This window comes from Pinus tabuliformis, chromosome 2_2 (assembly GCF_031772625.1).
Source record: "Pinus tabuliformis cultivar Carrire ecotype Pingquan chromosome 2_2, CPIR1, whole genome shotgun sequence".
In the NCBI taxonomy this organism is placed as follows: Eukaryota; Viridiplantae; Streptophyta; class Pinopsida; order Pinales; family Pinaceae; genus Pinus; species Pinus tabuliformis.
The window spans coordinates 151316714-151343254 of record NC_142300.1 but is presented as its reverse complement, the minus strand read 5'-3'; the positions used below and the strand labels follow the sequence as shown (position 1 = coordinate 151343254).

The 26541-nt window shown below is 41.4% G+C and overlaps 1 protein-coding gene across 1 annotated transcript; it reads left to right on the top strand.

Moving 5' to 3' along the window:
• Nucleotides 1–13296: 13296 nt before the first annotated feature.
• LOC149191879 (uncharacterized) lies at nt 13297–13887 on the top strand. Its single transcript, XM_089406766.1, has one exon. It carries the CDS (start codon nt 13297–13299, stop codon nt 13885–13887), a length of 591 nt encoding a protein of 196 aa, XP_089262892.1.
• The last annotated feature ends 12654 nt before the right edge of the window (nt 13888–26541 follow it).

Below are 26541 nucleotides of genomic sequence, written 5' to 3'. Positions count from 1 at the left end.
TGCTATATTGGAGGATACTACCATGGATGTTCTTCGAAGGCCGCTCATGTTCAAAGATGACTGCATTTTGGTGACTCCTTCGTTGGTTCCTCATGGAAAGTGGGGAGAACATGAATTAAATTACCTCGTTCGAGATCTTGCATTGCCTCTCAATCCAAAAGAGGTTGTCGACGTTAAGTATGTAAGCAAGGAGCAAAGGAATTTCATAAGGAAACCCAAAAAGGTGAAGATGAAACTGCACCAGCAATGGAAAAGGAACAAGCATGGACCTTTTAATAAGAAGGCAAAAATGAAATGTTTTGTTGTAAGCCTAGCTGAGACTTAGACCAGCAGGCAAGTTACAGTTTAAGTTAAAGTTTAAGTCGTCATGATTAAGAATATAGTTTCTTGTATATCGTGCTATAGTATATATTTGTTATATAGTTGGAATTAAGGGGGAGTGGTAGAAAGGTATTAATTCCAACTACCCTCTGTTAATGCAGTAGTTAGATCAATCTAGAGAATACAGCAGATGTTCAAAGTACAAGTTCTAGAAGTCAGTTAGGTATGGTAGAAAATTCATTTCTCCATTAAGGGAGGATGTGAGAATAATGTAGAAACTGAATTAGTTATGAGCAGTTGAATAGATGTAGTTGTGAGTAGTTAGGAATTGGTTACCAAAATTGGTTGTGTGTTTTCTATATAAATGAAGATGTAATCGAGCAAATGATCAATAAAGTTTGTGAGGTTTTATGTTTTAAGTTAATTAAAATAAATAAAATGGTTTGAAAATCAGAATGGTGAATCAGATGGCATATTGAAGGACCAAAAGAAACTCTGTAACAGCAGTGGATTGAAAGGTAATTTTAAAAAGAAATAATTCGGTCCTTATAGTTTGATCTTCAACGCCGGAGTTCTTGTTGGAGAAGATATCATGAGGGGCATTATTCCTCTTCCTTGCGCGGTGCAAATCAACGTCAGGGGCGGCGTCCTTGTTGCGCTTGGCTTCCTCTTGGGTTTTGTAGAGCTGAGCCCTCAGTTCTAACAGCGAAGACACGCCCACCCCTTCTATGCCCTTCTGTTTCTTGGGCATCACTCCTGACTCTGTCAGCCATCCCAGCAACCCAATTCTTTTTTATTCACATCCATTATAATTCTATTCAATATTGAAATCAAGATAAGCACTTCTCATCGTTCCTCTACATTTTTTGTATCTCATCACTGCCACACGTCAACGAATATTTGTTCCACGGACTAGACAAAAGAAGTAAATCGACGTGCGTCTCGGCTTTCCCTCCACAGGTCAATACGGTCTGGGCCTTGATGACACAATGGCAACCCCCAAGTACCCACCAAAACTTTATTATTTATTCTTGATCTCTTGGTTAACAATATTAACACTATGTTTGATGTCACGGGTTCGATTAATGCTATATTTGGTCCTCGCTATGCTCATGGTTGTTGATGTACGCTGACAGTAAGATGTGGCAAGTTCGATTAGCCGCGCGAACGATATGATGAAAGAATTGAAAAGTGGTACTTTATAGCACCCACCAATCTTTCATTATTTTTGCTCATTTCCCATGGCCAGCCCCAAATAATCCTCATCAATTCAATCCCCTTGCCTTTCTTCTTCTCACTGTACATTCATTGCTTCCATGCATTTCTCCTCGACCGTATGTATGCTCTGTGCTGCATGTGTCTCACTTATGCTTTTATACGAATACCATTATTCGTAGCCATGGCTGTTGATTTGTCGCCTTGTGGGCGTGTGCTGTAGTAGAGATTGTTACACCCTTCCTTATTTAAAGAGACTTCAACTATCTGGAATGACAGGACTTTCCCTCAACTGCCACTAACCATCGCCAATAATACACACGCTCTATATTTATTCTAGATTTTCACTACAATTTGCTATATATGGCACAGTGGCTTCCTACCATATGCATACCAGTGATTTTTTATTTTTATTTTTTAAATCCGAGAATTACATTCAAAGCAATTATAGTAATAAAAACATATTACGTCCCTGGAGGACCATGCCAAGTTGAGTAGAAAGTCAGATTGGAAAGATTAAATTGACTCTGTTCTCAAAGTCTGGTTGGGGTTAGAACGCAATATTGCCTTTCCTAAAATCCTATGGGCATCATTTGAACAGTATCCTCAGTCTTGGATTGCAAATATTAACCCAAATGATATTTATTTATAGGAAAAACGGCTTCATATTTTTCCAGTTGCATACCTGGAGGGTTCTAATTTTAATGAACATTATAGATCATCTACAGACAAGGAGAATGAACAGACTTACAATATGGAGCTAATTTGCCTGCAACCTAAATTTAATCGGTGGATGCTTAAGCAAAGCTACAGGGATTAGTTACTTCTAGGGCCTGTAAGATCCCAAGGGTTTGAAAACTAGCTCTGATATCAAATGTAAGGACTATTGTTAAGATTCAACTAGATCGACAAATTTCTTGTAAAATTTTATCATATTAAATCTATCAAATTAAATGCAATTGCGTACCTAATTCTCCCATTTGGTGTCGGTCCACGTTGCTCCGAGTTTTCTGGTTCCATTACCAAACCAACTGATTCCTCCCTGCCTATCTGGGATTAGCCTCTGCGGTTTCCAGATCCAGAGGACTTCGAAACGGAAGTGCACTGGCCCCCTGTGCCCAAAATTCCAAGAACAGCTCAAGATTTTTCCAATTTTCAGTTCCAAAATCGAGCCCCTAGCTCATCCCTCAAACAGGTTTATTTTTCCCCCATTCTCTGTATATTTTTCCCCCATTTTTCATGCTCCTCTTTCGTCTTTATGTATCATTTCTTGGTGGTCACCACTCCCTACATGGTGATACCTTCCTTTGTAACGTGTAACTCAATTTGTCCAAAGCTACAGGGATATTGACGTGTATTAGTTTACCTTTGGGATTTTTTTATTAGTTTTCTTTAAATGCCCTTAGTTTATAATATTTATTTTATTTTGATTTAAATTTCACATTTTAATAATTTATTAATATTATGGGATATATAAATATATAACCATATTTATAATTAACTTAAATTTTACATTTATTTCTTTATAACCATATTTACTTTATACTTTTAAATTTATATTATTGAAATTATTTAGGGTATTTTCTCCTTAATTATGATGCATTTAAGCAATATGCTTGGTGATGGGTGAGGGTGTAACTTCTATCTGAAGCAGTGTCGTGATATTCAACATTTATAGTTAATTTAGAATATATATATATATATAAAATAGTGCAGTACATGCAATACATGCATATGTAGCTATCATTTGCATGCATTGTATGCATGCTAATACTCTTGTGCTCTCTATATTAAAGATGGGTCATTACATCAAGTGAAAAATTGATGGCAGCAACAATAGTGGGACGAAGCCCAAGGAGGAGGAGGAGAATGCAACACTTGCATCAAAGGGGTAGCAAGAGAAGCAGAGGCGAAAGGACGTTTCGAAGATAAAATGTTCCCGGTGTGGTGAATTTGGTCACTACGCTACGTAGTGTCCTCTCAAGAAGAAGGATAAGGACAAGAAACATCACCTGTAGGCTGCAACTGCAAAGATCGAGGAAGAGCAATTTTCCATGATTGCCCAGATACCTCTAGGGGAGAGGTGGGGTGATCTAGTACTGTAGTTCGAAAGAACTGCAGATGGGTAGGGTCCATTGAGGAGTCCACCTGATGAATCAATACCATGCTATGGGAGCACATATCAGAAGTAGCAGATTGGACAAGGGTCGGTGCAGAGGAATGCCAGAGTGACAGTTGCAATGGCTAGGAGCGCCAGAGGCTGAGCAACGTAGAGTGGAGTTGGAAGCAGTGTGGTTGGCACAGTGCAGAGTCAACAACAACGCAGAGACTTCAGAGGGTCAGTGCAGAGACTAGAAGTAGTCAAAACTCCAACAACAGATGCATCACGCTAAACACCTTTGGTTCAGTATTTTGGATATTTTTTTGTTGCAATAGCAGCAGAGTTGCAATGCAAATGTAGTTGGAAGCAACATGTAGAGTCAACAGCAACACAGATGCAACATTTGCGCAGTAGTTGGTGGGCAGTGATGTTAGACATTAGCAACAGAGAGGGAGATGTTACAGAGTCAGGGTGATGCTTCAGTAGGTTGCATTACTAGAGCACATTCCTCGCTAAGAGGGAGTGTTGATTTTTGGTAGGATCGGATGTGCTCTAAGCCTCAAAATTTGTAGGGAGGCTAGGACACATGTATTCTAGAATAGCCAGAAATTGTTTTGGCAAATTCCACCCAGAGACGTGTTATTAAAATAATTAATTATTTTTAATGGATGCCTAAGTCTAAACTTAGGAAATTAAAATAGTTAAAGGGTATTAATAAAATTGGGTGTGAATCTTTTAGAAAAAGACAGATCAAGTCAATATGATATGAGCCATTGATTAGAATTTAATCTAGGCCATTGGTTACTCAATGAGAAGATTATAAGAAGGACTTTGATGGGCATTTGGAAGACACATCAACTGAGAGATCAGAGATCAATTTTCTCAAGAGAGCAACGCAACAGTTGCCGGAGAGGTCATCAAGGAGATTTCTTATAGTGAGGGGCAGGGATAGTTTTTTGGAGGAAGAGTTTCCTGATCCGGGTATACATTGCAGAGGAGGCAGAGAGAGATCCAGAAGAGGTAGCGTAGAGCCACGCTGGGCAGCATAGAGCCACACTGAGGCAACGCAGAGCCTGAGAGGAGTATCGAAATTCGCTAGAGAGTCAAGTTCTAGAGCCAGAAGTCGGGGTGTAAGACAGGAAGAGCAGAGAGTCGAAGTTCCAAAGGGAAATTGACCAGCAAGAAGGGTGATGGAGAGCCTAGTAGCTGTGATGCTGAACTGCGTAGGTTGACACAGAGGCAACACAGAGGTAGTGTGGGGCTTGCCATCCAGAGCCTGGATCAGTATTGAATCTCCAGTGATAATGTGAGGTATTTCTCACTAATTTCTCTACTAGTCAAATTCTTTGTATTGGATAGCCAGTAAGACATCTAAATCTTGTTTCAGAAACTCCGGCATAATAATACAAACCCTCAGCTACTGTACCGATTTTACCACATTGGGTTTTTCCGGGGACATTTGTCCAAAAACAACGGTGTCACGTGTGTGTGTTATTTCTTCTTACTCAGTTCTTGTTTTCGCACATAATTTAATTGGTGAAGGCTGCAGTTGTATTTAATTCGATATTACAATGTAACACAATAAATAACTTGTATGAATTAACAAGTAGGAGAAATAATATCATTTTTCTGCAGGAGGGATTTGGGACTTCAAATTTTCACAGAAAAGGATGTAGCAAAAATGAATTGAGGAAGATAGGTCTTCGCTTCATTTGCAAGGAACCATGGAAGCCTAAACACTCATGCTTAGGTCAAATGATGGGAGAGATTCCTTCTGATGAGGATTCTTCTTCTATAGATGAGTCCATTGATTCTCATGAGGAGCCCTTTGAGGAGCATGGACAATCATGTGGAGTTATTGACAACAACTGAGATATGCACCCACGATTGATGGATGAGTATGATGAGCAATAGATTGTCCCCATGCGTGAAGAAGACTGAGGAGGAGACATTCAGGGAGATAAGCTACCTGTGATGATCAATCCGAGAGAACACATAGAGGAGCATGAGCCAGATAAGGATGTTATGCATGACGAACTGTCTCTGGAGAGACAGTTACAGGCTCTTGTTAATGCTATGACGGAGAAGGATGAACAAACATCTTTGGGGCCAACCATTGATGAGGAGCAAATAGATGCACAGGCAGCCAACAGGGATGCAATACTTTCAGAGACTAGTCACTAGGAAGAGATGGAGCATATGAAGACAAATATTATGACGATGAAGATGCAGATCCGGTCACTTCGAGGCATTATCTTACAAGAGGTTAGTGCACTTGAGGAGCTTTGAGTGGCATGTGACAGGTCAGGGACCAAGTTGTCTAGCATTGGGGAACAATTAACATCCCTAACTAGATAGCTAGTGGAGTATATCCCAGAATTGCAGAGTAGGCCTCTTCAAGGTTACATAGATAGAGCTTGCAGTTTTTTAAGCTCACCTTTATGCATTGGATGGAAAGGCGCAGAGTCACTCCTATTAGTTGTTTGAGTAGAGAAGCATAGGTGGAGCATGGAGTAACATCGACATGATAGACTTGTTACATGTACAAGCATTCAAGCATTTGATCCTTCCCACGTGATGGATTGATGGGAGATTATGAGTTGGTACCCTATTGATGGGGTGATATTCTTAACCAAGGGCATAACAAAATTGCAGCAATGGATCATGCGCATTGATGGATGGATGAGGTGGCATTGGGATCCAGGCAGATCGATGGATGGACGAGGTGGCATTGGATCTAGGCAGATCTATTGGTGGTAGGATTGGTTGGAGGTTTGTATGGGATTCAGGTATCGAGGGATTCGTTTATAGTTTGTTGGCACGGAGGCATGGTGTAGCATAATGGTTCATATGGGATCCTGGTATCAGTGTGTAGATGCCTCTACTGTGGACATATATGGATTGCTTGAGGGAAAGCAATATTGGGGCGGGAGGACTTGTAATGTCCCCATTTTTAGTTTCCTCTATAGTACGACTAAGATGGATTTCCAAAGTGATGGCTAGGTCACAAGAGCAGGATTGTGTTTTTAGAGGTCCTAGAGGGGTTTTGAGGAGTTTTATGAGGTCCTGTTGTGAAAATCTCTGAATCTAAAAAATCAAAAACCCCTACTGCAATTTTTGGTTTACTATCTCCTACTTGTTCTTTACATTAACAAGTTATTTAATTGCAAAAACATCGAAGTAAACACAAATGCAACCTTCACAAATATACAAATCATGCACTGAAGTAAACAGAAACAATAACATAAGGGGCACCATTATTTTTGGAAAATCGTCCCTGGAAAAACACAATCTGGGAAAACCAGTGCAGCCGATATGAGGGTTTTATTATTAAGTAGATTTCGTGAATACAACTAGGATGCCAGAAATGGCTCAACCAACAGAGAATGTTCTCGGCAGTAGTACCTCTATCCAGAGACAGATATTCCGTCAAATCAACAACTGTATGATCAACCCCACAATGACTCTGACTATTCCTTGTGTTGGACAATGAAAGCTGCTCCAAGCACTGCATTGGAACTACGTCACCCTCTCCCAGCTGATCTGCTCTTAGTCTGCCCCACAGAATCTCCCCAATGTTGCCTCTGAAGCTTAGCGTCAACCTCTACGGCCCTCTGCACTGCCTACATCAGCCTCTACGGCCTCCTGCATCATTTGCGCCAGATCCTACTGCCTCTGTGTCAACCCTTCTAGGGCCTACGCTGTCTTTCCTACTATGTATTTCCTTAACAAACGTCGCCCTAGAAAATCAAATTCTTGATCTCTCTTGGTGTATCTCCAACTGATCCTCAAGCCTCCTCTTATACTTTTCCTGTTGACGATTCAACGACCAAGATTAAGTCCCTAATCAATGACTAAGATTAGAACTGACTTGATCCTCCTCACTTAGAACTTTCTCACCCATTTTATATTAATACACATTAATATTTTTATTTTCCTAATTTTAGAATTAGGGACTTGGGATAACATCGGATGTGCTCTAGCCATGAAAATTGGTGGAGAGGCTAAAGCACATAAGATCTCCAAAACCCAGAAATCGTTTTGGAAAAAGCCATCTGGATGAAGAGTTATTAAAATAATTAATATTTTTAATGAGTTCCTAAGTCTAAACTTAAGGAAGTAAAAATATTAACGGGTATTAATAAAGATAAGGATGAGAAGCTTCCAAAAGATAAGGGTCAAGTCTATTTTAATCTTAGTTGTTGATTCATCAATAGGAAAAGTATAAAAGGGGACTTGAGGGTCAGTTGGAGATATACTGAGGGAAACCATTCAGTTCGATTTCCGAAGTGGGGTTTGCTGAGAAATTCAAACTAGAGGTCTGGATTACAGCAAGAGGTAGCGAGTGCGGAACAGTACCAGAAGATCAACGCAAATATTAGAGAGGTAGATGTAGAGCCAATCAGGCAGACACAGAGGCAGCAGGACTGTGTAGTCACTGGAGAGCTTGTGTGGGTGACACAGAGAGGCCCAGTGCTGACGCAGAGGGTCTGGGAGCTGCGCAGAGGCCACCAAGTCCGACGCCGAGTCTGGAAGAGGTGCTGGAGAATTTATCTCTGTTGGGTAAGCTAGTTTGGTACCCAGTTGTACTCAAGAATAGCTGATTAATAAAATCCTCCTTTGCTGCACCGGTTTTCCCACATTGGGTTTTTTCGGGGACAATTGTCCAAAATATCTGTGTTGATGTGTTTGATTCTGTGCATGTATTTGTTTCTGTATTATGGTTCGATATCTGCAACAACATTTATTTTAATGTTTATTGAAGGGTTTTCGTAAATATCTTATTGGAAAATAAATTAGTTGTTGCAGTGATAGAATTTTCATATCGTATCAAAGCAAGTAATCAAAGACAGTAAGGGAAAATCAATTATGGGTCGAGACCATGATGCATAGGCATCTATGTCAGGAGACTTGCACCGATTTTAGAAATAGCACAAGAGACAGTAATTTCGATTTCTCTATGTTGGCTTCCAGATTGGAAGAAGAAGTTGCTTGTGTGACTAGCTCTGCATCATCAGAGGTATGGTATATAGACAGTGGAACCTCCTGGCATATGACATGAATCTGGGAATTTTTCTCAGATTATCAAGAGGAAAGGATGAGTTTTCAGATCACCATGGGGAATAAGGCAAAGTGTACCCCAGTAGGGAAGCGTACCATAGTTTTTCAAATAGAAACGGGAGAGCGGTTTCGTGCTACCAATGTGCTGCATGTACTAAGACTGGGGATGAACTTACTTTCTGTATCGCAACTTCAAGGCAAGGGCTATAACCCGAGCTGGAAAAAGAAAGTGCAGATGCGGATCAGAAGTAACAGGTTGTATAGACCACAACTAGAATCACCAATGGCGCTAATAGGCAGTCATGGAGACAAGGATTTGAACGAACTATGGCACAGAAGAATGGGACATTTGCACCATGGGGCTATGAGAATTCTCAGGAAAACTATAACATGAGTTTCGGATCTTAGTACAAAACGAGATGATGTATGTATGCAAAGGATGTGCTTCGGGAACGTATACCAAAGCAGCATTTCCTAGAAGTAAAAACAGGGCCAAGAGTGTACTAGGATTGATACACTCGGATATCTACGGATCTATGTCCACTAAAGCTCTTAGTGGTGCTGAATACTCCGTCACCTTCATTGATGACCACTCAAAGAAAACTTGGATTTATTTCCTGAAAACCAAGGACGAGGTTTTCTGTCAATTAAAAGAGTTCAAGGCTTTGGTGGAGAATTTGACAGGGAAGAAAATAAAAGTTTTGCGCTCAGATAATGGTGGAGAGTATGTCGATAAGGGATTCACTGATTTTTGCGCTAAGGAGGGCATCAAAAGAGAGTGGATAGTTTCTTACAATTCGGAGCAGAATGGAGTAGCAGAAAGAAAGAACAGGACTATCGTAGAAGTAGCTAGGGCTATGATGTATGATCAGGACATGCCAAAGTTCTTGCGGGCAGAAGCATGCAACATGACAGTCTATGTTCAGAATATAACTCCTCATTAGGCATTGGGCAATATTACTCCAGAGAGTCTTCACAGGGAAGGCACTTGAATTCAGTCATTTCAGGATATTTGGGAGTTTAGCATATTGTTGCATACCCAAGGAAAAGAGGAAGAAGCTGGATCAAACTACAGAGAAAGGATATCTATTGGGATATAGCGAGAACATTAAGGCATACATAATCCATCTTCCAGGGAGCCGGAAGGTAGTAGTTCGACGATATGTGAAGTTCATGGAGGACAGGGCCTTTTGAAAATCTCAAGAAATGCCTTGCGAGGAGCAGTCAAAAGATGAGCCGTTGGTCAAACCACTTCAACCAACATAAGTAAAGAATTCTTCCCCGGATCAGGAAGAATGACAGGAGGAGGAGGAACTAACAGAAGCACTTGCTACCAGAGGAAGAACGAGCAAGGAACTTTGTCAGATTCTGCGAGATGCAGAGGATTTCATCGGTGCACCAAGAAACAATAAAAGGGAGTGAAAACAACTAGATAGATATCAAGCATTAGCTCAAGATGGGAAGCCTGCCAGTTTTCAGGAGGCTACTCAAAATCAGATTTGGTTGGATGTGATGGTAGAGGAATACAACTCCATAATGATGAATGATGTTTGGGAGGTAGTGGCGAGGCTTCAAGACAAATCAGTGGTAGGTTTGAGATGGATCTACAAGATTAAATATGTTGCAAACGACAGTGTGGAAAAATACAAAGCTAGGTTTGTGGCTAAGGGGTATGCTCAGAAGGAAGGAATTGACTACGAAGAGACCTTTGCCCTAGTAGCCAAGTATACATCTATTAGAACTGTGATATCTCTTGCAGCACAGATTGGATGGGAGATTCATCATACGGATGTCAAAACGACTTTCTTGAATGGGGTGATTGAAGATGAGGTATACATTAAACAACCAGAAGGCTTTGAGACACATGAGAAGAAGTCTGATGTATGCAGATTGAAGAAGGCCTTGTATGGGCTGAAACAGGCACCTAGAGCATGGTATGGTCGAATTGATGGCTACTTGTAGAATATGGGATTTGTTAAGAGTGACGCAGATCCAAATCTCTACTATCTAGTTGTAGAGAATGAGCCTCTAATCCTAGTATTATATGTAGATGATCTCTTCCTGACAGGATCATACAGGCTCATCGGGCACTGCAAGAAGAATCTAGCCACAAAATTTGACTTGATGGATTTGGGACAAATGTATTATTTCCTGGGGTTGGAAGTTTGGCAGCAAAAGGAGGAGATCTTCCTTGGGCAAGGGAGATATGCTACAAAAATTCTGAAGAGATTCAGGATGCAGGATTGTAGACCCATGGCTACTCCAATGATCACCAACTGGAAGAAAATTGATGCGTCAGAAGACAAGGATGTTGATCCCACCTTATACAGGCAACTCATAGGGTCCCTAATGTATCTGGCCAATCCCAGGCCAAATATTTGTTATGCTGTCAACACCCTCATTCAGTTCAGGGTGGAACCGAACAGGGCGCATTGGGCAACAACGAAACATGTTCTCAAATATATACAGGGAACAGTTGATTATGGACTCTTGTACACCAGGAGTAAGGATATCAGATTGAGTGGATTTACTAATGCAGATTAGGCTAGAAGTTCAATGGATTGGAAAAGTACCTTTGGGTACTGTTTCAACATTGGATCGGGAATGACCTCCTGGTGCAGTAGGAAACAAAAATCTGTAGCTCTGAGCTCAATTGAGGCAGAATATATGGCTGCAAGCACAACTTCGTGCGAAGCCACATGGCTTAGAAAATTGCTTGTGAACCTATTCAAAAGAAAGATGGAGGCGACCAAGATCATGTGTGATAATCAGAGTTGCATCAAGCTCTCTGAGAATCGAGTATTTCATGATCGATCAAAGCATATTGATATTCGGTGTCACTTTATTAGACACTGTGTCCAACGAGGGGCTGTACAGTTGAGCTACACTCCTACAGGAGAATAGGCGGCAGACATCCTTACCAAGGCCTTTGGAAGAACCAAGTTTGATTATTTCAGGGAGAAGATGGGGATGATAAAGAATCCATTTCAGTAGCAGAAATGGGTATGATGTTGTAGTGCAGATGCAGTGTTGGGAAGAAGGACCAGCAGTAGCACAAATGCAGAGAGAGTTGCAGTGCAGATGTAGTGTTGGGAAGAAGGACTAACAATAGCACAAATGCAAAGGGAGTTGCAGTACATATGCAACAGTGGCAGTGATAGAGCCATGGGAAGCAGTACATGATGCAATAGTATAGAGGATATTGGGCTGGGAGGCCTAGCATTAGCATAGGTATTGGTGCCATATAATCGGAGTGATGCTCAGTGTGGAGTATTACTAAAGCACAATCCATGCTAAGAGGGAGTGTTGATTTGGGGTAGCATCGGATGTGCTCTAGCCATGAAAATTGGCAGAGAGGCTAAAGCACATAAGATCTCCAAAACCCAGAAATATTTTTGGAAAAATCCATCCAGATGAAGAGTTATTAAAATAATTAATATTTTTAATGAGTTCCTAAGTCTAAACTTAGGGAAATAAAAATATTAATGGGTATTAATAAAGATAAGGATGGGAAGCTTTCAAAAGATAACGATCATGTCTAATCTTAGCCGTTGATTAGGGACTTAATCTTGGTCATTGATTCATCAATAGGAAAAGTATAAAAGGGGACTTGAGGCTCAATTGGAGATATACTAAGGGAGACCAGTTAGTTCGATTTCTGGAGTGAAATTTGTTGAGAAATTCGAACTAGAGGTCTAGAGTGCAGAGGCAGCAGGACTGTGTAGTCACTGGAGGGCCTGCGTGGGTGACACAAAGAGGCCCAGTGCTAACGCAGAGCGTCTGGGAGCTGCGTAGGGCCAGCAAGTTTGACGCTGAGTCTAGAAGAGGTGTTGGAGAATTTACCTCTTTTGGGTAAGCTAGTTTGGCACCCAGTTGTACTCAAGAATAACTAATTAATAAAATCCTCCTCTGCTGCACTGTTTCTCACATTGGGTTTTCCATGGGACAATTGTCCAAAAACCTGTGTTGATGTGTTTGATTCTTATGCATGTATTTGTTTCTGTATTATGGTGTGATATCTGCAGCATAATTTATTTTAATGTTTACTGAAGGGTTTTCGTAAATAACTTATTGGACAATAAGTAGGTAAAATAAATCAGTTGTTGCAGTGATAAAATTTTCACATCTTAGCTTAGTCATGGGGGAACTTTCCTATGAATGAGGAGGATAGGAAAAATGTGACTTATCGGAGACAGAGGTACCAGAGCAACAGGGAAAGGGAGTTGGAGATTACACCTGATACGAAGGCACGTGGCAAGGCAGTAGTAGTAGCAAATATGGGAGAGCCAAAGAGTAAGGAGGAAACAACATTTGATAGCCTCTTGAAGGCCCTAAATGATTTAGCTAAGGGGCAGAAGGAGATGTTGGAGGAGATCAAACAACAAAATAGGGACAAGAGCATTCATCGTGAGTTCCTATTTGGAGAGACTTTAGGGGCCTCACAATAATATGACCACTCTTCACCAGTTACTCACCCACCAGCTTTCAGTGGGCTAACCAGAACCACGCTACCTACCTTTCTACCATCAACACCTAGTAAATAAGAAGGGCCAGATGACCAGACGCCCAAGGGAGATTTCTTTAAGGAGTGGCAATCCATGGGGGAAGATTTCAAATCAGCCTTGTCATGTAGAGATTATTGCCAACTCAAACAGAATGAGAAGGGCATGTACAGTGGGGGATCGAGCACACAAAACTCAGAGTTGCAGCGTACTATTAAGAGAATGTATTTCCCCACATATGATGGCTCTACCAAGTGTACAACTCGAGCTTGGGTGGAGAAGCTGGATACTTATTTCCAAGTTAATCAGATGACAGAGGTGGAAGCCATCAAAATGGCTACCTTGGACTTCGAGGGGGAAGCACACGAGTGGTGGTTTCATGGCTTGTCCACATTGGGGCATGTCAGCGTGACCTCTTATGAGGAATTCACATGGAGAGTGGTGGAGTGTTTTGATAGGAGGGTCCCGGAGGCTCACTTCAGGGAGTTGACCCAACTTAGACAGACTAGCCACCCTGAGCATTATATATCAGAGTTTTTGAGGGTTTCAGTTATGGTACCAGACTTGTCTGATGCTAGGAGAGTGTACACATTTATAGAGGGGTTACTTGAGCCATTGCGTGGACTGGTGAAGTCTTGCAGACCCTGTACCTTACAGGAGGCTGTGACTTGTGCCAGAGATTTGTAAGGCGCAATCCTCGAGACTAGAGCAATCATTCCATCATGGAATCCCTACCCACAAAAGGGGAGTGACATTAGGCCCCCACCACAGCGAGTAACCCAAGGGCGTTGGTAGTTAGATGAGGAGACCAAGAGAGACCTTTGGAGGAGGAAACTATGTTTTACTTGTCGGGAGCCATGGGCACCAGGCCACTGGTGCACAGCAGGCAAGGCCCACTACATCGAGGTCTTCTCGGATAATGATCAGGAGGAAGATGTGGAGTTTGAGTTTGGAGGGGTAGATAGTGAGGGTCAGGCAGAGAGGGGACCAGCACCACCACCACCTAGGGGAGCACCTTTTGCACCATCTGGGGGAGTCCTTACTTCTTTGTGTGGAATTCCTAAATTTTTGACTTTGAGGATCCAGGCCACAGTACAGGGACAACATGTCTCAGTTTTGGTGGACAGTGGGGCCACCCACAATTTGATTGATGCCCAAATGGTTTAGAGGCGGGGCATCACTACAAAGGAGTTCGAGGGGTTTTGAGTTTGGTTCCGGGGGATAGGACTATGCAGTGCACCCGATATGTCCCTGCTTTGACAGTGACCATGGGGAACTACTCGGTGATAGATCATTTATTTCTTGTAGATGTGCCAGGCACCAACATGATGATGGGTGTCCAGTGGCTCTACTCCCTTGGCCGGGTCACTACTAATTGGAGGAAACTAGAGATGGAGTTCATAGGTCCGGATGACAAGCTCGTAGTTCTTCGGGTCATGCATTCATATCCTCCATAGATAGTTTCAGCACACAGGATGGAGGCTGACTTGAGGCATGGGGACATAGCATGGGCAATTGAGCTAAGGATTTCAGAGGTTGGGGAACAACCCAAGCTGCCTCACCTAGACATACAAGTCATCTTGGACAAATACCCAGTGGTGTTTGGGGACATACCACCAGGGCTGCCACCTGACAAGGGATTTGAGCACACCATCAAGTTGAAGCCTGTGGTGCGGGCAATTATCACCACTCCTTATAGGCATCCCAAGGCCTACAAGGACGAGATTGTGCATGCCATTAAGGAGTTGTTGGTGTTGGGGCACATTAGGCTGAATTCTAGTTCCTTCGCTTCATCAATTGTTCTGGTGAAGAAGAAGGATGGGACTTTGCGCATGTGCATCGATTAAAGGGTGCTCAAAAAGAAGACCTTGAAGAACCGCTACCCCATCTTGTGCATTGATGAGTTGATGGATGAGATTAGAGGAGAAAAGTATTTCTCTACGATAGATTTGTGTTTGGGGTAACACCAAATCAAGGTGAGGGATTAGGACGTCCCCAAGACAGCTTTCAGGTGCCACTATGGGAATTTTGAGTTTTTGTTCATGCCCTTTGGGTTGACCAATGCACTTGCCACCTTTTAGTCATGCATGAATCATGTATTTTGTGGTCAGTTGCGGAAGTTTGTATTGGTGTTTTTCGATGATATTTTGATTTACAGTTAGACGTGGGAGGAGCATTTGCAACACTTGGAGATGGAGTTGCGCATCTTAGAGGAGTAACAGTTTTACGCCAAGTTGTCCAAGTGTGAGTTTGAGCTCACAGAGATGCTCTACTTGGGGCATATCATTGGCGCAGATGGAGTGAGGGTGCATGAGGAGAAGATCAGGTCCATCCAGGATTGGCCAGAGCCCCGGAATGTGACCGAGTTGAGGGGATTCATAGCATATGCACCTACTGCAGGAAGCTCGTAAAGGGATTCTCATAGCTAGCGACGCCCCTCACAGATCTGACGAAGAAGGGGGCTTTTGCATGGACAGACAGATCCCAGTTGACATTTGATTGCCTCAAGGACGTGATGAGTAGTTGCCCAGTTTGGGCACTCCCAGATTTCACACAGTCATTCACATTGGAGTGCGACACATCAGAAGAGGGGGTTGGCACAGTATTGTCTTAGGATGGACACTCAATCGCTTTTGAGAGTCAAAAATTCCGCAGGAGAGGTCTTATTATATTTACGACAAGGAGATGCTGGCCATCATGCATGCATTGGCCACATTCCGGCTGTATCTGGTGGGCAACAGATTTCGGGTGAACATTGATCACATTACTCTTCGCCATTTTATGGGGCTGATCCAAAATGGATCTTGGATAAACCTCTCAGTCTAAAGGACTTCATATAAGAGGTAAAATGTGCTAAATGGCACAAATACTTTGTAAACCCGGGTTGGATGAAATTCAAAGGATGCCCCTGGAAATAGTCTCTACAGGGATCTCTTCATTCTGAATCCAACGCAATTTGAATGGGCTAAAACGGATTTCAGATGAAGAAGTTATTGTAGAAAGAAGTTTGCCCATTGTCCTTTGAAAATGAGGGAATTTCTTATATAAATGGGACTTAAGATAAATAAAGGCTTTCTATGGAAAAATATCATCAGAAGGTTCAAAGGGAGGACATAGACCAAAGGCCTTAAGGACCCTTGATTAGCAATATCCGATATATCAGATCAGAGGTAGGCTGCCATGCGATATCAGGACGCTGGGCGAGTCGATTGCAATATGCGAAGGTCGGCGATCGGCACAGTCAAAGGGAAGAACCCCGGGGCCGTTGCGATAGCGGTATGCGATGTGCCGATATTGGTAATCGGTGAATCCCCGATACAAGGAGCCAATGCCAATGCGACGTGTGATTGCGACTTGCGACAAAGTGTAAACCCAATGAGGTTTATGAACGTGGTTGAATAATATTTGAAATCCGGAATTTCGAAATTTCTATGTATTTCCCATGTATTGGGTTGTTTTGGCCTATGCCATGCGATAGCGATAAAGAGCGGACCCGAAAGGGATTATAGATGCGACTGTATATCATTTGAAATCTGGTTTATGCGGATTTTCTATGTATTCCGTGTATTGGGTTTTCGGTCATATGCAATGTGATTGGCGATATGTGATAAGGAAACAGACCCGATAGGTTTATAGATCCGGTTGCATTCCAATTGAAGTCCAGTTTTTGCGCCTGATAGTGTATTTCCGTGTATTATCTCTGTGTATTGGAATTTTGTTCTGTTTTCGGGAATTTGTCCGAAGAAAGGCCACCTGTTTCTTTTCATTGTGAAATGGTCCTTATTCCTACAGTGTTTTGGTTCCACGTTGTAATGGAGCGTTTCTGTAACAATGATGCGTTATGTAATACGTAGAGCCACAGAGCCAGCGAGCCAGAAGGCTAGTCGCAAAGCCACAGAGCCAGCGAGCCAGAAGGCTAGTCGCAAAGCCACAGAGCCAGAAAGCCAAAGGGCCAGTGGAAGAAATGCAAAGGCAGAGGAATGATTACACACAGAGAAACGGACAGGAAGTCGCAGAGTCGGAGGATTCCTCAAAGGCCAGAGAGTTGAGCGTAGTAGAGTTAAGGAGAGCTTGAAGGCCGGAGAGCCAGAGGGCAAGCAAGTTGCAGAGCCAGAGAGCCATAGGGCAAGAAAGCTGCAAAGCCAGAGAGCCAAGCAGAAGCAGAAGCCACCAGAGGTTGGAGACAGAGCTGTAGAGCCAGAGAGCTCAAATGGACTTCTACAAGCCATGAAGCGGTAAGGAAGTCAGAACAGCAAAGAAATCGAATGATCAAGCTGTCGCTGGTGTCTGATGTGTGCTGAAGACAAAAGAAGGAATTCCAGAGACAGTGAAAGAACTCTGAGGGAGTTGGTGCAAGCTAGAGCTCAAGATAGCTTAGAGCGCTGATTGAAGGAGTCTAGTCCAGAGAAGCCTAGATCCGTCTACAGAGTATGGACAGCTAGCGGGATAAGATGGTATTCTAAACCCATAGGTTTAGTTGTAAACCAATGGAGTTGAGTGCGGAACTTGTAAAAGAAAGATTACCATAATCCTACAGAGCCTAGTTGAATTGACTAGAGCTCACGGAGACATAGCCCAAGAGGTTTGGGTGAACTCCTAATTATATTGTTGTCCTATGCGTTTGCTTATTTGTTGTTTAATTTATTGTTATATGCATTTCATATCAGTTTAAGCAAATGAACATAAGCACTTGAACAATCTAAAAACAAATACAAGCATACAACTATTTCAAGTTCTTTTAATTCCACAAATTGTCAAGCATAAGCTAGATCTTGGGAATATTTAAGCTTTGGAGTGGGAGAGGTTCTTGTAAGCTAACAAGAAGCCTTTAGTGCCCCAGATCAGGTGGTATCAGAGCAGTTATGTCATAGTGGTTATATCAGAGCCAAAGGTTGATTAACCCTACCTTCAAAGAAGGTGATATTAGAGCAGGTTATATCAAAGCTTAAGTTATACCAGAGCAGGTGGTATCATGATGCTTGATCGACAGAGAAATCTATATGCTTGTTTGACTTGAAAGGTGTTCAAACAATAGAAAGAATTTAGCTGTTTGATTGTTTGATTATTTGTAAACTGACTGTTGTTTGAGTTTGCAAAGGTTCAGGGAAAGCTATTGATAGCTAAGTCCAGGAGAGGACAAGAAGGAAGAAGGGTTGACGACATTCTTCTTATCCCAAAGGACCTTAAAGCAATCCTTGAAGCATAAGAGGTTTGTTGCAAAAGGTTGCTTGAATAAGCTCTTTGTTAATCTTGTTTGAAGTTCTTTTGTTCATTTTGATAATGACAACTTCTACAAGTGAGTCCTCAAATTTTGCTTTCTTCACAAGATTCTTTGATGAAGACATGAAGCAAGACTTGTCCACCATGATGGATATCGTGAGAGAAATGTATGAAGATGGAAGGAAGAGCATCATACTTAGAGAGAAGTTGAATTCCATGAAGGAAGAGAGGCAGTTGTTTTTTGACAAAATGCAGGAAATGGAGAGGCAACTTCATATTGCAAATATGAACCTGAAAATGATGAATGAGTTGGAGACACAATTCCTTGTTGCCAAAGAAGCCTTAGTCAAGTATTAGCTTGAAGAAGAAGTAAACAATTCCTGTTTCTCTTCAAATTCTTCTAAGAATGTTTATGTTGGTACTTTCAAAAAACATACCAGAGGCATAGGTTCCAAGCTAATGTCCAAGATGGGCTATGAAGGAAAAGGCTTGGGCAAACATGCACAAGGTATTGTTGAGCCAATAATGATTGAGGAAAGGCCTAAGTATTTAGGTCTTGGCTATGGACAATCTTATGGAAAAAGTTCCAAAGCTGCCATGAAGACCATTGAAACAGTTCCAATAAGGAGTTTCATTTCTGGTCTTCTACCTCAAGAGTGTGAAGATTGTATTCTTGGCGAATGCAATAGTGTGAAGCATACTTTGTAGAAAGAAGGTGTATATTAGTAATCAGCATACACTTGAACCAGAGAGTTGTGGAAACTCTGAAACCATTGAAGAGGTTGATGGTGTTCCAAAGGGAGCCACTTCTTCATTCAGTTCACCTCCTCAAGAAAGTAATAAAGGTGAAAAGGAAAGGTATAAATCTGGTTCTAACCATATTCCTTTTGATTGTGTAAAGCATGGTAAATTTCCACATAAGTATGGGAAAAGAATTGCATGTTCCTTTTGTGGTTTGAATAACCATAATGTTTCTAGATGTTGGAAGAGAATGGCCACATACAGGAAACTTTTGAAGGAAAGGAAACAAAAAGTGAAAGGTCCATTGGAAAAGGCAATTCATGCTATCAAGAGGATGCACATGTGTTGCACTTACTGCCATACGCAAGGACACATTGCTGAAAAGTGTTGGATTTTGAATCCAACAATGCTTCCATGAAACTTGAAGAAGGTAGAAAGAGAAAATGGTAGGAATGGAAAGAAAGATTCCATGATTGATGTGTTTCAGGATGATTCACACGTTGATGTTGATGTGCAGACAAAGGAAGGACCTTTGAAATGGATTGGTAAGAAATGGTTAGAATTCTTATCCAATTAAGGTTGCATGTCTTTTGAAGATGCATTATATCAAGTCACATCTATTTGCATTTCTTTGTTAATGAGATGCAAGTTGCAGGTTTTTACCAAGAAGGTGAATGGAAAAGTTGAGTAGGAGACTCACTTTGTTGCTGCAACATTATATTTCATTTCAGTTTGGAAAGTACAATGTACTTAAGTGAAAGTTGAAGGATGAAATGCACGCATGAGAATGATGTGCATGAACACAGGGATGTTGATGATTGTCCTTGTATTTAAACACGTATGTGTGATTAACTTGAAGGGTTGATTACTTTGTTGTAAACATGCATGTAATGCAATATTGACTTGGAAAAAGTTGATTTGGTCTCCAAGATGGAGATGATGATGAAGTGTTTCATCTTTGAAAAAGAACTATAGAATTTTTTTCTACATGCTTGACTTGAAAGGGTCAATTGTTTTAAAGGCATGTTTTATTGGCTTGTTATCTAGTCAATCATTTGTATGCAGATGTAAAGACATGGAGGTGTTCACAAGATGTGAAATCTGTTTATTTTGTTGAAGCAGGAGTTTAGGCCATCCAGTTGTTGTTTGTAATCCTGTTGTTGTTAACAATTGTTGTTCACAGTATGTCAAATAGGTACAAATGAAAATTTTGTGAAGCAGATGTAACTTCACATTGGTTTGAGCCACCTTGGATCAATGATCAAGGTAGAGAAGTTCAAACTACCTTTTCTAACCTTCTCAACAGGAGTTCTGCATGAAATCAAGGACGACAATGTTAATAGGAGGAAAGCAATTCTTCCCAAGAGGACCAACACATCCAGGAAGGAAAGTGCTTAAAGGCTTTGGTTCAGAGGCACTATGCAAGGCAAGTGTTTGGAGGCTGAAAGAAGAGGGTGATGCACTCTCATTTATTGTTCAGATTAGTATATCAGTCTTTTGGAGTTTAAAAGCTTTTTAGTGGGAAGGCGTGATCCAAAATGGATCTTGGATAAACCTCTAAAAGTCTAAAGGACTTCATATAAGAGGTAAAAGGTGCTAAATGGCACAAATCCTTTGTAAATCCGGGTCAGATGAAAGTCAAAGGATGCTCTTGGAAATAGTCTCATTGCAGGGATCTTTTCATCCTGAATCCAACGCAATCTGAATGGGCTAAAACAGACCTCGGATGAAGAAGTTATTGTAGAAAGAAGTTTGCCCATTGTCCTTTGAAAAGGAGGCAATTTCTTATATAAATGGGACTTAAGAGAAATAAAGGCTTTCTATGGAAAAATCACATCGGAAGGTTCAAAGGGAGGACTTAGACCAAAGGCCTTAAGGACCCCCGATTAGCGATCTTCGATATATCGGATTGGAGGTAGGCTGCCATGCGATATCAGGACCCTGGGCGAGCCGATTGCGATATGCGATGGTCGGCGATCGACGATCGGCATAGTTAAAGGGAAGACCCTCGGGGCCGTTGCGATAGCGATATGCGATGTACCGATATCGGCAATCGGCGAATCCCCGATACAAGGGCCGTTACAAATGTGATACACCGATGCGATGGGCCGATAGCAATAGTGTCGATAGAGCGATCGGTGATCCGCGAATCCCCGATACAAGGAGCCAATGCCAATGCGACGTGCGACTGTGACTTGCAACAAAGCGCGGATTCGATGAGGTTTATGAATGTGGTTGAATAATATTTGAAATCCGGAATTTCGGAATTTCTATGTATTTCCCATGTATTGGGTTGTTTTGGCCTACGCCATGCGATAGAGATAAAGTGCGGACCCGAAAGGGATTATAGATGCGACTGTATATCTTTTGAAATCCGGTTTATGCGGATTTTCTATGTTTTTCGTGTATTGGTTTTCGGTCATACACAATGCGTTTGGCGATATGCGATAAGGAAATGGACCAAATAGGTTTATAGATGCGGTTGCATTCCAGTTGAAGTCTGGTTTTTGCGCCCGATAGTGTATTTCCGTGTATTATCTCTGTGTATTGGAATTTTGTTCCATTTTCGGGAATTTTTCCGAAGAAAGGCCACCTGTTTCTTTTCATTATGAAACGATCCCTATTCCTACAACGTTTTGGTTCCACGTTGTAATGGGGAGTTTTTGTGACAATGATGTGTTATGTAATACACAGAGGCACAGAGCTAGCGAGCCAGATGGCCAGTCGCAGAGCCACAAAGCTAGAAAGCTAGAGGGTCATTTGAAGAAACGCAGAGGCAGAGGAATGATTACACACAGAGAAACAAACAGGAAGTCGCAGAGTTAGAGGATTCCTCAAAGGCCAGAGAGCTGAGCACAGTAGAGTTAAGGAGAGCTTGAAGGCCGGAGAGCTAGAGGGCAAGAAAATATCAGAGCCAGAGAGTCAAGCAGAAGCAGAAGCCACCAAAGGTTGGAGGCAGAGCTGTAGAGCCAGAGAGCTCAAATGGACTTCTACAAGCCATGAAGTGGTAAGGAAGTCACAACAGCAAAGAGATCGAATGATCAAGCTGTTGTTGGTGTCTGATGTGTGCTGCAGACAAAGAAGGAATTCTAGAGATAGTGAAAGAACTCTGAGGGAGTTGGTGCAAGCTAGAGCTCAAGATAGCTCAGAGTGCTGATTGAAGGGGTCTATTCCAAAGAAGCCTAGATCTAATGGCAGAGTATGGACAACCAGCGGGATAAGACAGTATTCTAAACCCATAGGTTTAGTTGTAAACCAATGGAGTTGAGTGTGGAACTTGTAAAAGAAAGATTACCATAATCCCAGAGAGCCTAGTCGAGGTGACTAGAGCTCATGGAGACGTAGACCAAGAGGTTTGGGTGAACTCCTAATTATATTGTTGTCTTATGTGTTTGCTTATTTGTTGCTTAATTTACTGTTATATGCATTTCATATCAGTTTAAGCAAATGAACATAAGCACTTGAACAGTCTAAAAACAAACACAAGCATACACCTATTTCAAGTTCTTTTAATTCCGCAAATTGTCAAGCATAAGCTAGATCTTGGGAATATTTAAGCTTTGGAGTGGGAGAGGTTCTCGTAAGCTGACAAGAAGCCTTTAGTGCCCCATTTCAGTTCAGGTGGTATCAGAGCAGTTATATCAGAGCCAAAGGTTGATTAACCCCACCTTCAAAGAAGGTGATATTAGAGCATGTTATATCATGATGCTTGATCGACAAAGCAATCTATATGCTTGTTTGACTTGAAAGGTGTTCAAACAGTAGAAAGAATTTAGCTGTTTGATTATTTGTAAACTGACTATTGTTTGAGTTTGCAAAGGTTCAGGGAAAGCTATTGATAGCTAAGTCCAGGAGAGGACAAGAATGAAGAAGGGCTGAAGGCATTCTTTTCATCCCAAAGGACCTCAAGAAATCCTTGAAGCACAAGAGGTTTGTTGCAAAAGGTTGCTTGAATAAGATCTTTGTTAATCTTGTTTGAAGTTCTTTTGTTCATTTTGATAATGACAACTTCTACAAGTGAGTCCTCAAATTCTGCTTTCTTCACAAGATTCTTTGATGAGGACATGAAGCAAGACTTGTCCACCATGATGGATATGTTGAAAGAAATGTATGAGGATGGAAGGAAGAGCATCATACTTAGAGAGCAGTTGAATTCCATGAAGGAAGAGAAGCAGTTGCTTTCTGACAAATTGTAGGAAATGGAGAGGCAACTTCATATTGCAACTATGAACCTGAAAAGGATGCATGAGTTGGAGACACAACTCCTTGTTGCCAAAGAAGCCTTAGTCAAGTATCAGTTTGAAGAAGAGTTAAACAATTCCTGTTTGTCTTCAAATTCTTCTAAGAATGTTTATGTTGGTTCTTTTGAAAAACATACCAGAGGCATAGGTTCCAAGTTAATGTCTGAGATGGGCTATGAAGGAAAAGGCTTGGGCAAACATGCACAAGGTATTGTTGAGTCGATAATGATTGAGGAAAGGCCTAAGTCTTTGGGTCTTGGCTATGGAAAATCTTATGGAGAAAGCTCCAAAGCTGCCATGAAGGCCATTGAAAGAGTTTCAAGAAGGAGTTTCATTTCAGCTCTTCTACCTCAAGAGTGTGAAGATTGTATTTTTGGCGAATGCAATGGTGTGAAGCATACTTTGCAGAAAGGTGTATATCAGTAATCAAATACACTTGAACCAGAGAGTTGTGGGAACTCTGAAACCATTGAAGAGGTTGATGGTGTTCCAAAGGGAGCCACTTCTTCATTCAGTTCACCTCCTCAAGAAGGTAATAGAGGTGAATAGGAAAGGAATAAATCTGGTTCTAACGATATTCCTTTTGATTGTGTTAAGCATGGTAAATTTCAACATAAGTATGGGAAAAGAATTGCATGTTCCTTTTGTGGTTTGAATAATCATAATGTTTCTAGATGTTGGAATAGAATGACCACATACAGGAAACTTTTGAAGGAAATGAAGCAAAAAGCGAAAGGTCCATTGGACAAGGCAAATCATGCTGTCAAGAGGATGCACATGTGTTGCACTCACTGCCATAAGCAAGGACACATTGCTGAAAAGTGTTGGACTCTGAATCCAACAATGCTTCCACGAAACTTGAAGAAGGTGGAAAGAGAAAATGGCAGGAATGAAAGAAAGATTCCATGATTGATGTGTTTCAGGATGATTCACATGTTGATGTTGATGTGCAGACAAAGGAAGGACCTTCGAAATGGATTGGCAAGAAATGGTTAGAATTCTTATCCAATTAAGGTTGCATGTTTTTTGAAGATGCATTATATCAAGTCACATCTATTTGCATTTCTTTGTTAATGAGGAGCAAGTTGCAAGTTTTTACCAAGAAGGTGAATGGAAAAGTTGAGTAGGAGACTCACTTTGTTGCTACAACATTATATTTCATTTCAGCTTCGAAAGTACAGTGTACTTAAGTGAAAGTTGAAGCATGAAATGCACACATGAGAATGATGTGCATGAACACAGGGATGTTGATGATTGTCCTTGTATTTAAACATGTATGTGTGATTAACTTGAAGGGTTGATTACTTTGTTGTAAACATGCATGTAATGCAATATTGACTTGGAAAAAGTTGATTTGGTCTCCAAGATGGAGATGATGATGAAGTGCTTCATCTTTGAAAAAGAACTGTAGAATTCTTTTACTATTTGCTTGACTTGAAGTGTCAATTGTTTTAAAGGCATGTTTTATTGACTTGTTATCTAGTCAATCATTTGTATGCAGATGTAAATACATGGAGGTGTTCACAAGATGTGAAATCTGTTTCTTTTGTTGAAGCTGGAGTTTAGGTCATCCAGTTGTTGTCTGTAATCCTGTTGTTGTTAACAGTTATTGTTGACATTATGTCAAACAGGTACAAATGAAATTTTTGTGAAGCAGACGTAACTTCACATTGGTTTGAGCCACCTTGGATCAATGATCAAGGCAGAGAAGTTCAAACTACCTTCTGTAATATTCTTAGCAGGAGTTCTGCATGAAATCAAGGAGGACAATGTTAACAGGAGAAAAACAGTTCTTCCCAAGAGGACCAACACATCCAGGAAGGAAAGTTCTTAAAGTCTTTGATTCAGAGGCACTATGCAAGGCAAGTGTTTGGAAGCTGAAAGAAGAGGGTGATCTACTCTCATTTAATGTTCAGATCAGTATATCAGTCTTTTGGAGTCCAAAAGATTTTTAGTGGGAAGGCATGATCCAAAATGGATCTTAGATAAACCTCTAAGTCTAAAGGACTTCATATAAGAGGTAAAAGGTGCTAAATGGCACAAATCCTTTGTAAATCCGGGTCGGATAAAAGTCAAAGAATTCTCTTGGAAATAGTCTCATTGCAGGTATCTCTTCATTCTGAATCCAACGCAATTTGGATGGGCTAAAACGGACTTCGGATGAAGAAGTTATTGTAGAAAGAAGTTTGTCCAATGTCCTTTGAAAAGGAGGCAATTTCTTATATAAATGAGACTTAAGAGAAATTAAGGCTTTCTATGGAAAAATCACATCAGAAGGTTCAAAAATAGAACTTAGACCAAAGGCCTTAAGGACCCCCGATTAGCGATCTTCAATATATCAGATCAGAGGTAGGTTGCCATGCGATATCGGGACCCTGGGCGAGACGATTGCGATATGCGATGGTCAGCGATCGACGATCGGCACAGTCAAAGGGAAGACCCCCAGGGCCGTTGTGATAGAGATATTGGATGTGCCGACATCAGTGATCGGCAAATCCCTGATACAAGGGCCGTTACAAATGTGATATGTTGATGCGATGGGCCGATAACGATAACGTCGATAGAGCGATCGACGAATCTCCGATACAAGGAGCCAATGCCAATGCGACATTCGATTGTGACTTGCAAAAAAGCGCGGACGCGATGAGGTTTATGAATGCAGTTGAATAATATTTGAAATATGGTATTTCGGAATTTCTATGTATTTCCCGTGTATTGGGTTGTTTTGGCCTACGCCATGCGATAGTGATAAATTGCGGACCCGAAAGGGATTATAGATGCGACTGTATATCATTTGAAATCCGGTTTATGCGGATTTTCTATGTATTCCGTGTATTGGGTTTTCCTTCATACGAAATGCGATTAGTGATATGCGATAAGGAAACGGACCCGATAAGTTTATAGATGTGGTTGCATTCTAGTTGATGTCCGGATTTTGCGCCTGATAGTGTATTTCCGTGTATTATCTCTGTGTATTGGAATTTTGTTTCGTTTCCGGAATTTGTCCGAAGAAAGGCCACCTGTTTCTTTTCATTGTGAAATGGTCCCTATTCCTATAGCATTTTGGTTCCACGTTGTAATGGGGCGTTTCTGTAACAATGCTGCGTTATGTAATACGCAGAGCCACAAAGCCAGCGAG

Excerpts from the sequence above, each read along its gene's own strand:
- LOC149191879 (XM_089406766.1), top strand. The coding sequence starts at position 13,297 with ATGGGGGAAGATTTCAAATCAGCCTTGTCATGTAGAGATTATTGCCAA.